The 17407-nt window shown below is 38.6% G+C and overlaps 1 protein-coding gene and 1 long non-coding RNA gene across 3 annotated transcripts in view; one reads left to right on the top strand and one right to left on the bottom strand.

Moving 5' to 3' along the window:
- Window positions 1-1553: 1553 nt before the first annotated feature.
- Window positions 1554-17407, bottom strand: part of LOC117160621 (uncharacterized) — a 115094-nt gene continuing 99240 nt past the window's right edge. Inside the window, exons 1-7 of one of the 2 annotated variants that reach the window (XM_033341490.2) lie at window positions 14012-15964; window positions 10574-10877; window positions 7490-8026; window positions 4699-5015; window positions 3911-4234; window positions 2984-3417; window positions 1554-2443 (exon numbers count right to left, since the gene is read on the bottom strand). In XM_033341490.2, the coding sequence (XP_033197381.2) occupies window positions 2193-2443; window positions 2984-3417; window positions 3911-4234; window positions 4699-5015; window positions 7490-8026; window positions 10574-10877; window positions 14012-14481 (2637 nt within the window). In that variant the 5' untranslated portion in view covers window positions 14482-15964 and the 3' untranslated portion in view covers window positions 1554-2192. Of the gene's footprint in view, window positions 2444-2983; window positions 3418-3910; window positions 4235-4698; window positions 5016-7489; window positions 8027-10573; window positions 10878-14011; window positions 15965-17407 lie in introns of those variants that run through there. The other variant, XM_033341491.2, reaches the window with a different exon arrangement.
- Window positions 13035-14072, top strand: LOC117160622 (uncharacterized). Its single transcript, XR_013058022.1, has 3 exons — window positions 13035-13106; window positions 13638-13784; window positions 13870-14072. It is a non-coding gene; the product is annotated as an uncharacterized LOC117160622 (long non-coding RNA).

The raw sequence follows: 17407 nt of genomic DNA, 5'->3' as shown, positions 1-17407 counted from the left end.
TTATCATACAATTCTCTATAGATCTCCAGCAGGTCACGAAATCTCCCAAGCAGTTTCATAATTCCGTGTACTTGTTGTTCCTCGGGATTACCATGACATAATCGTATAGTTTCATTTGGGCACGCACCTGTTTGAAACCTTCGATTACGTCGATATGCGGGACATGGATAATAGACGTACGCCATATGCTAATAATGTTTCGCAACATGAGGATCCTTGATCGGAAACGTGTACGTTAGTAGATGATAAATTGGCGTGGCTCGTTCTTCCGACGATTCCTCATAAACCAGAGATCTCTCTCGCGTGAAATAAGAGAAAGCTAAAGAAAGAAAGATAGAGAGAGAAACGTTTTATGAGTGTAACAAGTAGACGAGATAGTGGCATAACAACAGACGTTTGGTGCAGCCGAGAGAAACCACTTTCGCTCTTTTCACTGCTCAACCGTGCGTTTTCATTTTTCCCCTTCTAATCGGATGACAAGCACAGCGCAGTTTTGTCTACTCAAACTTCATGCTCAATGAAACAATAACGAGTAACTATTTGCTATACAAATGTATATAACATATATATATACAACAATATACCACAAGTTAATAGTTGTGCAAGCATTTTGTCCATACTGACAATCATCCTAATTAGGGAAATATTTGGGTTCTGTTTTGGTTTTAAAACGACATTTGTTTTTAGAGACAGAATCATAAAGAAATATGCATCGATATTGTTACTTGTTGTTCCATGTTCCAAACAGTACCTAAGAAGTATGTATCAAAGTATCAATTTGTAGAAAAATTTTCTTCACATTGATGCGACATAATTAGAAGAACACGTTTTTTATTTTGGTTTCAAAGCCATTTCTGTTCTTAGAAGTAGGAACGTGAGAAACATGGAGAAATACTGGACAACAACCATTAACTTTTTCAACAGACATCAATATAATATCAACACAAAATTTGTCATTGTTGTTTCAATAATGATACAGCTTTAGATTTTGCCGTTGATAAAATAGTTCATCATACTGATTTCTATCGGCTGCTTCGATTGTAGGTTATCCCGCATTTTGCTCCGGTGCAACGATCCTCGAACGAGACATTTACGATTTTTCCGAATATTGCTTCGCTTATGGTCGATCTTACCTTTAGGTTGGAGGAGTAGAAAGCGAGTTTTCATGCGTTAAAGATGGTTGAATTAATTCGGCTAATTATCGTTTAAGTGGTAGAGAAAGATGTATTTGGTTGTAACATATATTCTCCCTGTTTTCTCCCTGTTTAGCAGTGCATATTTTTAAAGACGAGTATTTGCCATGATTTAATGCTTAAACATATACATTTTGAACTGAACTTATAAATTTTAATTAGAAAGTTGAGAACATTATTTTTAATGTTATTTATTATTTATAACCTTACTATTTATACTCTATTCTTATTCATTTATTATTTATTTGTGATTCAATGTTAATAGAAAGATCAAAATGACAGAAAATGACAAATAGATTTAGCATAAAGAAATGTAAAAAATGAAGGAAATATCGGGTAAAATCAAATCGTACAACAATATAATTGCTTAATTAGTCTTCGTCTCAATTTATTTTCCAAATACTTTTCAGATTGTCTACATCTCGGCCCGAACGCTCTTCATTTGTACTTACAGCGTAACGCCATGCAGTCGCATCACGGTTAAATACTATTTACTTTGTAGAGTTGACCAACTTTTTTCTTTCGAACTATTATCTAAAAAAAGTTGGTCAAGACAAGACGATCGAATCTCGAACAAGAACACAGCGCCCGTGTGAACTGTCGTTTACGCAGCGGGAATGGCAATGGTAATAAAATATAACGTTATCATCATCGTTATTATTATCAAATACACCGGGGTATTAAAAATAGAAGGAGAAGCGCGATCGTCGCGATTGTTCGGTCCTCACGAGCGATCATTTCGGAAGTACGTTCATTATGTACACGAGTATATTAAATCGTTTATCTGAGTCTCGAGTGCTGGAAACATAGCGAATCTTACGTCGGTTTTAGGAACTCTTGTATTTTATCGCGTTAGTCCATATTTTTCGCGTTGTTCATCGGTTCGAGACTCGCACGAATTTCTTCTTCACATCAACTGGCAGTGAAGTAAAAGTGTTTCCCTCAATGGACAATACATTGATATCGACGTAAAGATCATTGAAACTCTTCAGGGGATCATCAGGACACAATACACTTGTCTGCATCCCTATGCGCTTGATTCGACATTGAAGACGTCGGTGTACGTTTCCTCGCGCATGCCACTGCGTCGTTGGGCACGTAAGAAATCCTGACACCGCCGTATGCTCTTCTCGGTGGCAAGGCGTAGGCAGCAGCTTCATCGGAACTGCTTGAGGAGCTGCAGGTAGAACAGCAAGACTCCACGTCGTCGTCGTCGCCCTCTATCCTTGATTTTGAGCTCCCAGCGACACCTGAAATATGTTTTGGAGTTATAGTAAATATATTAGTCAGGAAAAGGATAACAGTTATTGTGAATACAGAGACTATAATGGGCATTTTTAATAGAATAGATATAGCACATATTCTTTACAAGGGAAAAATAGTTGGTATAATAATTGGTGCTATAAAGGCAATATACACAGTGGAAGTATTCAGTACATTCTATGCAGCAAACATATCAAATATGTTAAATATAAAAAATATAACAGAGAACGTAAACACAATAGAGAATTTATACTTCCTATTCTCTATAAATAGCAAATATAGCAGAAATAATGAATATGTTCACTATAGTACAACAGACATCAACCTCAAAATATAAAGAGATCTAGTAAAAAGCATATATATACATTTTTTTTTAAATTTCAGTGCTCACTAGACTCAAATCCAACCCCAAAATACTCAACACCACACCCATATTTTTATAGCTTTGAAGATCCCTTTTTTCAGGAAGATGGGCGATTCTCCGAAAGAACCGTGTTATCTTATGCAAAGCGGGAAAGTTTACGCACCCCAGGCGGACGTGCTAGCGACTTCCTCCGGCTGCAGGCTTCTCGATCGAGACACATTCGTTCTCGGCAGCGACGCTGGGGGAGGAGAGGGTGATGAGGATGAATTCCTATCGTTGTTGGGCGATAGGGTGACGCGCGACGATCCTGCAGCATGGTCGTTCACGTCCAAGTCGCCTTGGAACCGCACGCGCCGCGACGTCGGTGTCGGAGGGTCCGTTTGGCTGACGACGAGGGTCGTCGGCGACGTCGCCGATTCCAACACGATCCCGGGAATCGCGGTTGCGACGACTCCGGTCGATGTGGACGTTGACGCCGACGCCGACGCTCCGGACGGAGGCCGGGGAGGTGGAGGCAGCTCTGGCATGCTCGACGCGTGGGAAGGAGCACAATTTTGAATGCATCTCAACGGCTCGCGGTCTCTTGCCTGCATTAACCTACGAACAGAAGATTTATAATAGCTAATTGGACTGATATGGTTGCTTAGATTGTCTCATTAGTCATGTTGCAATGCAATTACAGCTGGAGATTGCATGATTAGATAATTACTTTCGTGGAGAAATTTGTATTTTAAAATAATATGCATATGATGGGTCATTTTATGCAGGGTGCGTAATTTGAAAGACAGGTGGATTCGTTAGGAAAAGAATGGATGCAATGGTAGATGATGGAAGATAAGGCAGAGCACCGCCTACCGATTGGCAACCCATCATGCATATCTAAATGTCTGTTTTCTTTTCAACTTTTTAGAAACATTTAGATAAATTATAAACCAATTGAATACAATAAATTGGAATTTCATTATTTAGTTGTACAATTGCTTGAAACATGGTAAATATGCAGATAGAAATATTTGTGTTTCAAAGTTAATAGTAATGGCAGAATTGCATGTTGATTCATAGAGAAATTACGTTGTGAAAATTAATTTACCTTCCCAATTCGTTGCGGTTTTCCTCTGGATGTGAACTACGTTCCTGGAGGAGTCTCTCAAGATTCCTCTCGAGCAACACTCGGTCAAGGCCACTCGGTTTGGAACTGCTTGAAGGGAATCCTTCAGTAGGGAATTCAGGACTCAAAGTGCTTTGCGTAGGTGTTGTCGCTAGGGAAGCAGACGTTTGATGATGCTTCCTATTCATTCGAGGTGAGTTACGAGGTGAACAGAGGGTGTGTCTGGATCCAGGCGGTGGTGGAGGCGGCGGAGGTGGTGGTGGGCTAGAGGAACCTTCGCTTGGTGGCGGTGGTCTCCGACCAGTTCTGTAAATCAGGTCAATTTCAAAGTGAATTTAAACAATTAAATTTTATCTTGTTAGAATGTTGTTTCTAAAGAGATAATATACGAATGAAATGAAAAATTGCCAACGTAGAAAATGTTACTATTAATAATTATATTATTATTAATAATGTTCTTCAATTATTATTTAAAATGACAATTTTAATAGAAAGAAAAACTCTTGAATCTTCAAGTTTCGTTTGACTGTTTTATCTTACCGGAATACCGTAAATAATATAAACTTAATAACATATATACTAAAGTTGAGTTCTACGTTATTAAAACATAAATCATATATAAATACATATTCAGAATTATTGACCTTTAACCAACAAATAAATATAGCGACTAAATTAAACTCAATGTATGTAAGCTTTTATAATTACACTTCCTTCTTAAAAATTCTTCATTCCTTTCTTAACTACATGAGAGTCAGAACAATGTCTACCTAAGAAAGGAAGGTGGTGGTGGCGGTCCAGCAGAAGAATCGCTCGGTGTTGTCGGGGGTTCTCCCTTGCTACAGGCTATGCTGCAATAAATAGCACCTCTTCGCGGAAGAAACGGCCGTCCGAGAAGGGACGTACGGCAAGTTGCGCAACAGAAGCAAGCTTCAGTCGCGTGCCAGTGTTGACCCTCGTGTGACATTTGCCCTTGATCCACGCCGATCGGTTCACCACAGCTGTCACAGTACTCGGCGAACGAAGCATCGAAACATCGGAGACAGTAAGGTCTACCTTCCCTCATCACGTACCTCTGACCACCAAGCTAAAATCAAAATTTTATAAAGATCATTGTGTAAGGAAAGTTTGATTTGTGACTTTATTTGAACACTTCATATGATAGAATTTATATAATTTTTAGAATGGTTAGTAGGGGAAAAATAGATGAATAATGGCAATCTTCTTTACAATCACCTTGATTAATAATCAACGGAATTCAGTTCAGTCTATAATGTCTATGTATATCTGTATTTCTATGTATGTCTATTCAATCATATCTTACGTTCATCCAATATAACCTAAAATTTCAATAAAACAAAAAATCAAATCTATTACTGTCGTAAGGACTCATCAATAGTAGAATAAATCGATTTTCTGAATCAGGAGCATTCAATGTCATCCATCATCCCATTCATCAATCGGATCGCCTGCAAAGGTCACTTTTATCATCACGCAGATTCTGTTCATCCCATTAATCCACTCCATGGGCCAATGCATTGTTACAAACGTGCACTTTGTCTCGGATTATCGGAAGATCCCCAGAGAGCGGAAACGCCGACATACGGCTCCCGATCGTAATCCAGATTCCATCGTTTATTATCGAGCTGGTTCGGCCGATAAGAAGCTTTGTCCAGCATATAGCCGACTGTTCGTGACATTTATCGACACCTACATTCAATGAATTATCGCGTTGCATGCCGTGGACAGTCGTCACGGGAATATAAAGGGGACAGGACTGAGGCTGACAGTTAAATCGTCCCAACGCTCCGGACTAAATGACTCTCGACGGACGTGCTCGTCTGGCGTAAATAATTGTCACGCCGCAAAAAGCACCAACAAACAAACCTGCTGCCCTCTGTATCGCCCAATACAACTACGAATACTGCTATTAGACTTTTTTTGTCGAATTACTCTAGGGTACACCATCTGTGTTTCTTTTCCAATGCTTTTACTAAATGTACAGTGACTACGGAAAGTATTTGCATACTCTCTTATTTTTCAGTAAAGCGCTTTTGATCAGCACCCTCTTGCATAATTAAACTAATAAATTATAATATATAATATTATGGTAATAAATATTTTATCACAATAGTTTAGCAATAAACTTTCATAAGCAATTTTTACAAATTCAAAATTAATTTTCTCCATTCTGATTACCTTATTTAACAAAAACTTATGTAACTGTAAGCGAGAACTTTATAACATAGAATTTTTAACTTGTCAATTTACCAAATTAATATACAACAAGACTCAAATTCTATATTTCATTTTCATAGTCTCCAATTTTTATTGTATTTTATTAAAGATACCTAATTAATTAGTATGTAACTCCTATAATAAATACAACAATGTGCGAATACTTTCTGTAGCCATTGTATTTGTGCATTGTTGGTGTATTCGGTAAAATACTAGTTTCTTTATAATTAATACATTCTCGATGATAAGGTTACATTATGTACGGGTATTAAGTGCGATTTGATCTGACGGTGAGGAATTAAGTAGGCGCGTGTGTATTGGTCGACAGGGAATCTCGATTAATCGTCACGATAAGTGAGAGAAGTTGATCCGCGTCGGATGCAGATCAAAGGAACGATGATAAATTGTGAACCCAAGTTTGCCTTTTTTGATTACGTTAGCGTTCCGTGCTAACCTTTTCGATTTATTTTCAATAAGAAGCTATTTTTAGATATTCCTTTTTGGTGTGAGCCAAAGTTATGATTCTAATAAAAAATCAAATAAAAATAAGAAATGCTAATTGATAAATGATACAGAAAAGTAGAAATGAAGTTGATCATCTCGTAGTTTAGTGACCGGTGTTTGAACAGTGACGTTGAAATGCAGATGTTCGTTTTTATACATATATATACATAATTCATGACTTTCGCTTAGTATTCATGAAGAGTCAGTAACATCAATGACTCTGTACTTGAAGCTTCTGAACCGAAAGAAAATCACATAACTGACCTTAAATAGCAAGAAACGTCCAATAGGTCTCAATCTATTTCCATACTCTTATCCTATTATTGTAATCTGGGTAACTATTCGCATAAATAATCCACTAATAAATACTTATCACCAATTATAAAAAATTCCTACCTGTATTATATTCCAAATACAACAATGATCTCGAACATCCTTGAGCATAAATCTATATATATCTAACTGCGTATATTAATAGATGTCACATTATGAGTCGTACTAAGCTGGTTAGAACTGAAGATCTGATTAGATCTTAACTCGTCCGAATCTAACTTGCAATATAAACACATCTATCATCAAGTATCTAAACACAACGTAAAACTACGAAAAGAAACGAATTTCGGTAAACCTACTCCAGATCCTAAACATGACCTTGTATCGTTAAAACTCTCTTAGCTATTCTAAATCTTTCAGTGAAAGGAAAATGTTAATCGATTCCTTCTACCCACGTCTTCCCTTACCATCCAAAAAGGGGTCAGCCATTAAAACCAACATTCACCCACCATATACTAACTATCTTCCTACTCGTTCGACCTTTACCTGGCGATCGCACTCGAGGCACGCGAAGTGCCTCATATGCCACGCCCTCCCCTCCGCCTCGGTGCATTCGTCGGCAAGTATGATCTCGTCGCAGGCGCAGCACCTCGGTTTCAGCGTTTCCGCGTGATGCCGGCCGCAGTATAACCTGCCGTCCCTCCAGAAGTATATCAGGTCGACGAGCAGCTGCCTGCACACGCAGCAGACGAAGCAGGCCGGATGCCAGAGGGCGGACGGACCGGCGCGGCTCGCAGCCACCGCCATCTCGCCGGCCGCGATCGGCCTGGTACATTCGCGGCATCCGGCGCCGTGGGGCCTGTCCAGCTGGCTCGCGTGTCCCCGTCCAAGCGCCTCGCGTTTCCGTTGCGCGGCAAATACCCTAAGCTCCCGCTTCTCCTCCTCGCTCAGGCCGCTGCAGTACCGCGCTTCGTTGTCGTGCGGTGGGAGCTGCTGTAGCAGCTGCTTAACTCGCTCCCGCTCGCCGGCGCTGCCCGCGTACGGGATCTTGTCTTCCGGTAGCGCGCTGAAGTACAGGTGTACCTGCGACACATGGCGCGAGGGAATGGTAATTAAGAGCGATTGGGGCAGACGTGTTGTGAGATATTGAGATTTTACGCGTATCTTGATAAATGGTTTGATTGGTTTAAAGGAGCAAATAGGTTAGAATATAGTGTATAGGGCAAAGGAGACATAGGAAACTGAGAATGAAAAATCTTTGAATGGAAAACTTCTTTCAGTAGATTTAGTGATTAATTTAGCTTGTCTTGATTGTTTGTCGATGTTATAATATCTTGATATGTAGATATATGGTTCGGTTGGTAAAGAGGTTAAGAAATGAAGAGGTTAGAATATAGAGTCTTGTGCAAAAGGAATAAGGTGAATTGGAATGCTGGATGGAGAATTTCTTTTGGTAGATTTAGTGATTAATTTAGTTTCTTTTAGTTGTTTATTGATGCAATCAGTTTAAGTGCTCGGCTTTTTCGTATATTTGTTAGAAAATGAGGAGAATGTTGCAAGTTGTAAAGAAATGGAAGAACATCGTTTTGAAAGGTTAATAAGAGGTATGTTCTTTTTATGAAAGATGAAACATTATGTCCTATAATATTTGTTTCTTGTAATTGTTGTATGAATTTTATGTGTTTAACCAACGTGACGTAATTTAAATTAATAATGATCCTTCTTTAGGAAAAGAACTGGAATTCAATTGATTAATGCACCTGTGGGATTGATCAATCAAGTTAGCTTTCATATCGATAACGTGATCAAGGAGTGTCAATCGATCGACGCCTCCTGGAAACGCTTTTTGATCAAACAGAACTTGATATGCTTCGATTTATTCGATATGCAATATCGAATATCTCTTTGATTTCTGTGACGGTGAATCTGATAAAGATGCACGCGCATAAATAATTTCGATGCTTGAGAATGATTGCTTCAAGAATTCGCCGTGTCCCACAATAAAAAGAAAGATAAACGAATACAACATGATTATGAAATTTCCTATATCGATTGTGAGGAAAATAAAAATAAAAGTTTGAATTACACAAGTAAATTTTTAATGGAAGGGTTAGCAAGTTTTACGAGATGAATCGAAGACCTTAAACGTTTTATGTATCGGCGATCACGATGGTCGATATTCATCATTCATGAATAATTCAGAAATGAAATGCTTACAGTTACACGGGACACGTGACGGACTCCTCCCTTGGACAAAACACTGGAATGGGTCTGCAGTGTTTTATTTCGCTTACGGGATCGACGTTTGACCCGAATCTTTTCTCATTTATATTTCGTTTCTACTTCTAATGTTTTTATTATGTAAATAACTAATTGTAAGTAGGAGAAAAGAAGAAGAATAATATAGCAGTAAGTATTTGCGTATTTGCATTTGGAGAAGAATTGAATTGCAAAAGTTCTCGATATCCTAATCTCGCGAATTCAACATTTTCCAAACGAAACGTTGTATCTTTCAGATAACCTTAATACTCTTGAATAATATGTAAAACTGTTAAAGTTTCTCAAAATTCTAGGCGTCGCCGGTATCCTCTTTGTAACTGTCTCGATAAATCCTACGGAGAGAAAGTCAACCTTTATGTAAATCTAAAGTCACCACGTATGGCGCATGGAGTATCAAGGTGCGCCCATATAGCTAAGTTCTGTATGAGTTTTGTAACGTTCAAATCTTTGGGTGACCTTTTTAAAATTCTTTTGTTTCGTGAGCATAAAATTCTCTTGTCATGATGTTCGTTATTTGGAATTGATATTCCACTTGAGATTTGTATTTTAATTATTTCCAAGAATATTTCAATTACCTAGGCTTTTAGAAATTAAAAATTACAAAACTTAAAGAGAGTGAAAATTAAAAATTAAGAAATTCTAAACAAAATCTAATCGCTTGGAACACATATGTATGTGTATGTAAAGTATTGCAATGTGTACATTATGCGACATACAGGGTGTCCCGACGTTTTGCGGCGAAATGTCAGTACATTCTATAGGTCAAAGTAAGAAAAATGTGTCATATAAATACACACATCTAGCAATGGTCAGAAGGTATCATAATACTTCTACAACTCCAACTACAATTCTATTTCAAAATATTCATCATTTCGGCAAAAAATTACTTTTCCAAGTTCTTGCTTATTACTGGTTGAAGTTGGAAAACGAAGAATTTCGTATATCATTTTGTTTTTCTTTTGTTACAATTCTTTGACAGTGCTTTCAATGACATATGTTTGCATGATATTTTGTTCTTATCTTGACATATAGGACGTACTGACAATGTTTGGCCGCAAATAACTCAGACATTGTATGTAAAAGATTGTACACAATAATTATCTTTACAGGTAGTGGAAACACAGATCACATCATGAACATCATGGTCACATCACCGTAAATCTAATTTCTGCAACTTAACCTAAAAAAAAAATTCATTTCAACCACCACATACAAGAATATATAATCGATAAATATCATTAGATATATCTTGAGTTAAAAATAAGCTCTGACGGCCAGAGTACAAAGATAAAATCGAGGGACCATAGTTATGTCAGTATTCTAAGCATGTCGAATAAGTTATTTTCTTACTTGATCTGGCCTGAGGCCTGGCGGGACCCACGTGTACTCTTCGAGCGCGCATCCGCTGTCATCGTCGCTCTGCGAGTGCCTCTGATGATGCATCAGAGCCTCTTGAAGGGCGAGGCCTGGCGGAGCCGGTTGCACGGGACTCTTGAAAGGTTCCTGGTGAGAAGAACCAGCGGCCCCGCTCTGAAAAGCCATGGCCATGGCCATCGGCGGACCAGGACCGAGGCCGAGTCCCGAGGGACCGCCCGCCTCCGTCGAGGTCCGTTGATGCTCCTCCCTGGGACACCTGCAGCTTCTGCACACCTTTCTGAAATCAGAATCGAGTGCTGTGGGTTAGAGAGGCTCAGGGCAGCGAAAACGAGGTCATTGGTCTTCTTTGCGTTTTGTTATGTGCTTTAATCTTACATAGGGTTGGGCGGTAATCGTAGTACAACCGGGCTATTACATGAAAAAATAAGTTGGAAATATAGAATAAAATTGTTTCATATGACGCGTCGTTCCTGAGAAAATCAAGTTTGAAAATTTGTCAAATATACTTTAACTTGGCTAAGTACAGACTAGGTACGAGTAAACAATCAGCAGAATGTTATTATACACATGGAAACAAATCAAAAATGTAAAATAAATTTTTATAAAATATATTTTCAAATTTATTTTTATCAAAAATGAAGCATCATCTGAAAAATATTGTTCTACATTTTAGACATACTTTCAAATGTAGTTTATATCCCTGTTGATTATTTTAAGTATACTTGTCAAATCTTCGAAGACGATTATCTCGAAAACGATGCTTCAGATGAAAAAATGTTATACCAAATTGTTTTCTTATTTTTTTATTTAAAATCACTCTCTGCCCGGTTGCACTACCATTAGTCCTACCCTGTATACTTTTATAGCTTTATTCTGTGTAAGGTTTCTAACCTAGCAAATTTATGTAGTTTATACAGTAAATTTATTTTAAATAAACTTTATTTTCATTCTATGAGGTCATATTTTAGATTCATGAATTTTAGAAATTTCCTGATTTTGTTACAGATTGACTTATTCGATATTTATGGAAATTTATAAATTTGACCAACATAGGTAATTTAATATAGGTTATGTATAAATTACAGAATAGTGTATTATTGATACTTTTTTACAGAGATTAATAATAAAGCATTGAAGATAGAACACTCTAACTGATTTCGAAGTATTTAAGAATTTCTAGTGGAATGATTATTCCAATTAATGAAGTAATGCTCTAATTGGCAAATTAACATAATGCTAAATATAAGTTAGGTTACGATTCCGCATACCTAAACAGAAAGTATAAATTATATGGTTCCTTGGATGGAAAGTTCGCTCATAAAAGCAACATATTAATTCAATTTTACAATTCGCAATAAAACCATACAAATCGGATTCATTACATGTAATTGCTAGAAAAAATTCCGGTCATTCTAATTTGATTATGCAGAAACATTCTAATTTGGTGCAGAAACACTATCGCTGATCGTAAATTCAAAATCATTGACATTCTCTTACATTGAAGAAATTAAATACTATCTAAGTCTTCTAAAAGCAGAGTATTGAAATACTTCTAGTAATATGCCCTAAATTCCGAGACATTTCTGCACGAAGCTATAATGTGATGAACGCTTCAATCCACAAGAAATTATAAATAGATATCTATTAACATTGAAATGTGTTAACAAATGATATATACATGATTTTTTAAAACGAATAGTTTAAAATATAATCAGTGCAATTAATAGAAACATGTTTGATTTAGAACTAATTAGTGTGTTAAATATGTTTCTACACGAGTACATTGCAAGCAAGAATTCATAGTAGCACTACACATGTTGCATATAAACGCAGTAGCGTTCCAAGAAGACATTCTTTTCCCACAGGAAGCGATAAATTCGCTTCCCATCAATTCGAAGAAACGGAAGGACCTCGATCGCTTCGCAAACCTATCAATTTAAAAAAAAAAGTACATAATCAAAAAGAAAATTAGTATACCCTTTAATTTCAACTCCAAAAAAAAGGAAACTAAATGCAGTGAAAAATAAAATCAACGAACATAAAGAAACCCTTTAATTTTCATTTAAAAAAAAAAGAAAGAGAAGAAGAAATATACCTGTGCAATTAAGAATAAAATTAATATCTCTTAACTTTCACAACCAGAAATACTATAAGACCGACATCTAGTAATTTCCGTTCAATATCAATTAATAACCTCTCAACTTAAAAAAAACCAGACCTACACACAATTTAGTTCATTTTTCCCATTAGGAGAAACGGAGGAGAAAAACGAGAATATAGCATTGATTCACTTTCAAAACGAAAAGTATGCATGTTGCAATTTAGAGGGCAGTATATCATTAAGATGTCCTGCAAGTGAGAGAGAGAAAGTCTCGTGGCACGACAAGAAACCCTATTTGCATGAAAGACGATGAATTGGCAGCGAGTGGTAGGCCTGATTACACGGTAACCAGCGGAGAAGCATCTGTTCTCATCGCAACTTCATACTGCTTCCAGACTGTAAGACGTAAGACATCAACTAGTCTATCGTAATTTAAAAACTGATCCATTCGACTTATGATCAAAACACTGTGTGAGATAGAAAGGGAGGAATTTCATTTTCACCGAGAAAGTGCGAACATTATTCCGTAGGAGATTGATCTGACTACGTTCAAGGAAAACAGCATACACTTTGCTGGTGTGGTCAATGAAACGCGGAACGTGTTAATTTCACTTTTTTCTACTAGTATTTCCCATGTCTAATATTATGAACGTTTAATGATGCTTTGATTTGTTTCGTTCTTATTGGTTGATTAGTTGGTACTTTAACTTGATAACTATCTATAGTGGACTCAAGTTAATAGATGATTTTCTGATGTTCTAATGTTTTTTTGAACTATCCTACGTAATCCTAACCTTAAATATTATGAGCCAAATGTCAATCTTCATTTCAATTGTAATAGTTTACTTTGTAGTATTTGAAAATGAACTCTTTATCTTTAGGTTAATACAAAGACTATCACGATTAATTCAATTAACATTGATTCATATATTTTAGCAAGATTATAACGCAGTATGCAGATAGTTACGAGCAGAGATATAATTTCAACCAAAAGAATCTTAAACCAATGGACCACCAATAAGTATTAAAAAATACTCGCTTATTACCAAAACTGTTAAAAAATTTGTTATCCAACTTGAATTCGTATGTATATCCTTCCCTAGTAAAACAACAAAATGTAAACACCAAACCTTTCACACCAATCAACATAACACGGAACACCTTTCAGCCACTCTCCACGCACTCTTCTGAAGAATATAACCAGCTCGCCAAAAAACAAGATCACTAAAACGACACCCGTATCACAAGCAGGCTACCGGCCAAAAAACTTTCCCTCGAACAGGCCAATCGGCAAAACGAGATCAACTCACTCTGCAGAGGCGGCGACATCATAACCCGAATGCAAGGAGCCACAATCAGGTATCACTGGCTCCCCTGTGATCCTGCGTTCGGTTTCAAACACAGCAACGTCGTGAGCACCGTTCAGATATTCCACGCACTTCTCCGTAGGGCTAGCTCTCGTTGTAGCCAAAGCTGGACACCCGACCATAACACCAACCACATCATCTTCCTCGTTTCCATCTTCACGATTCCTCAGAAAAGCATCCAAATAATGTTCATCGGTGGAAGGTAACTCGTAGACGGCGCCAGGTGTCCAATTACTGGGTAGATCCCGTCGATTGGCAGATTCATCGTCAATTTTGTTAACTTGATCGTTTTTCCTGGCGTATAGTTTACGGAGGTAAGCTTCCTGGTGGCTCCTGGTGGCCCAGCAGCCACCCTGCCACCATCTTTTTGAGCCTAGCACTGAGGTCTTCCGTCTTCTTGCTAGACTTGACATGACTTCTTAAGGAGTTGACCCATGTAAATATGCCATCTGAATTGTTGCTGGTTTCCAAGGAATATTCGCTTGGCAATTTGAAAGTAGCATTGGAATAACTGTTCTTCTACAATTGATGTATGTAAGTTAACATCTTTTGTTCTCGTTTAGAGGGGGCTGATGTCAGTCATTATGAAGCATTATCTCTTTTAGTAGCAAAACCTTCGTTCTTATGTTTTGTTGTTGTATACTATCAGTATAGGAGTAACTTTATTATCGTTGATGAATGCTAATGTATTGAAATTAATTTCTGCCTGATCCTAGTCAACAGTATATCGTCTCTTCCTCATGACTTCTCTTACAGTCTTACAGAATCGTGTCTGGAATCCTAAGATTGGAAGAGCCAGGCGTCGAAAGTCCACGATTCTATGCATGTCATCATCGACCCAATGCTTCATAAGGACTAAAAAACTCGGTGGCTCCTCCAAGTCTGCCATTTACTCAATACTTTAACCATTTTGAAAGAGCCAAAAAAGTGGTATTGGCATTTGGCTGACGGTGTACCATGTTTTTTTCAGTTCCTCGGGTTGGCACGCGCTGTTGGAACACCAAGAGATTCTCCAGGATACGACAAGGACGCGTCGAAGGGACAGGGACAACGGAGAAAGCGAGCGTCGTAAGGAAGGAAGGAGGAAAGATAGTAGGCAATGAAGAGGAAAAGAAGAGACAAAGATGCAGCTAGGAAGGAGGAACAGAGAGAGCTAAACCAAGGGGGAGAGGGAAAGAGCGTACAATGTGCAGAATGGGAAGAGAGCAAGAGAAAGGAGAGGGAGAGGCAATCTGTACGTATAACCGGTAGTACAGCCAGAGATTAACGTTTTAATACGCGGCACCGTGGTCGAACGTACAAAGGGAATCAGGCGAACGATAACGTTTCACGCGGATTCTCCAACCCGATCTCTGTATCGATCGGCCTGCTTCTCTCTTCGCCTAGGATTCACACAACCTAACTCTCTTAAGCGTCAGTTTCCGATCGCCGTTCACTTCAATCGTCCTCTCCTACGGATCAGATTCGATTCACGTCGAAGCCTTGACACGCGACGTGTCAGTCTATTCCGGGACCAGTCTGACAGAGCGAAGTCACGAATACCTTCATCCTGTCAATCACCGATGCAGTAGAACCACCGACAAACTTTCAAAGCAGCTCATATTGACCGTAATAATTTATCACGGAATCACAAAAATGGATATCAACGATGAACTGTCAAACACCACCACTAGAACCTTCCCTAACTTCACTTAACTTAATTGATGTTTGGTAAAACAATGACAAAACTCTCGAGGACATTAGGGAATAAACAGTGAGAAGAAGGTTCACGGGGTTAATTGGCGGCAGTATCGTGACCGGTCCGTGAACGCGTTAAAAAGCTTCTAGAAGCGGCGTTTCCGTCCTTCCTACTCGGGCGTGCTGAGGCCGAGCGGACACTGAGCGTGCTCTGGGACCGCTTGGCAGCCGGAGAAGCGCGGGGTAAAGGCGGCTACTCGGCTGGAAAGCCGCTTCAGGGAAGGGGGAACGAGGGCCCGTTCTCGAACTCTAGCTGCTACGCCGCTGCGTGTAACTTCCACGCCGCCAATACGCGCTCGCTTGTCCCCACCACCACGCCGCGGGCCCTGCTGAGCTTCCCGATATATTTATATTCGTTTCTAATATGTGTGGCGTGTCGGGGCCCGACGCCTCGCCGAAGGGCCCCGTTCGAGTACGCGCGCGCGCTCCAGTCATGTCGGTCCAGCATCGTTCCACGAGGGACTGTGCGTGCCGTGACCACAACCGCACCCCGAGGCTATAATCTGCTACGACGCTATCGCCCGAATCGATTCTCTCTTGTGGATATCCTTGGAGAATGCAGGAACGTTTCTTTGGGGACAATACAGGGGTGATTTTTGTTGCTCTGGGTTAGATTAGTATTCTCTGGGTTTGAAGTTGAGGATTGTTCTTTTTATTTGATATTGCAGAAATTAGTTAGAGGGTGTAATTGAAGAGTTTCAAATGGATTTTATAGAATTTATGATATTCTTTGGTCTATGAGAATCTGTTTTAAATCCTTTTTTTATTTCAGCTTTAAATTAGATTATTGTATTACGATTCTAATGTTTAGTTCAAACTGGCACGGCTCACTTGTATAAATTAGATCAAAATCTTGAGCTCTGTCGTCTTAGATTAATTTACGCTGAAATGGAGGTTAGGTTCATAAAGTTTCTCTAGAATCTTGTCTACATGGAAAATAATATCAAACATCAATGTACTCTTCCAATTGCCATAATTCTAATTCTAATTGCCCCTTCTAATCTGGGCATGTTAGGTATCCTACCATGTTGTACTATTTTACTATTTTACGACAGAAAGAAGACTAAATTTATCTACAACGATTTCAGCACTCTCAGTGACACGTAAACTGGACTGCAGAAGCAAACATAGCCTCGTCGTTGGCGATGTCCCGCAGGCTCACTGCAAGTGGTTGCAAATGTTCGTCGTAATGACGCTGCCGTTTTTCTGGAGTATATCCACTTGATGCCCTCGCCTTGCCCAAGAAACACGGTAATGGTTCTTGGCTGATCGTTAACCGACTGGTTCACTTGGAAATGCGATGTTAATTGGTTATTAATCGACCATTAACCAGATGGCCTCGATAAAACCGGAACATTTTGCTTCGTATATCGGCAAACTATTCTATTGGATCTTTTATTGCATCGAACAGACGCATACGCACGAATTCATTAACGTGAGATGGTGTAAAATTACTGGTTAATTATAAATTGGTCATTAATCGATAAGAAATACCGAAAACAGGATACAGCAGTCCTTTTGTTCCTACGTTTCTCTCGAATCTATATTTAAATTCATATTTTACATATTTATCTAAATTATTTACAGACTTTTATCAGAGGC

The sequence above is a fragment of the Bombus vancouverensis genome, chromosome 1 (assembly GCF_051014615.1).
Source record: "Bombus vancouverensis nearcticus chromosome 1, iyBomVanc1_principal, whole genome shotgun sequence".
NCBI lineage: Eukaryota > Metazoa > Arthropoda > Insecta > Hymenoptera > Apidae > Bombus > Bombus vancouverensis.
Note: the sequence above shows the minus strand (reverse complement) of the source record. Positions and strands in the feature narration are given on the sequence as shown.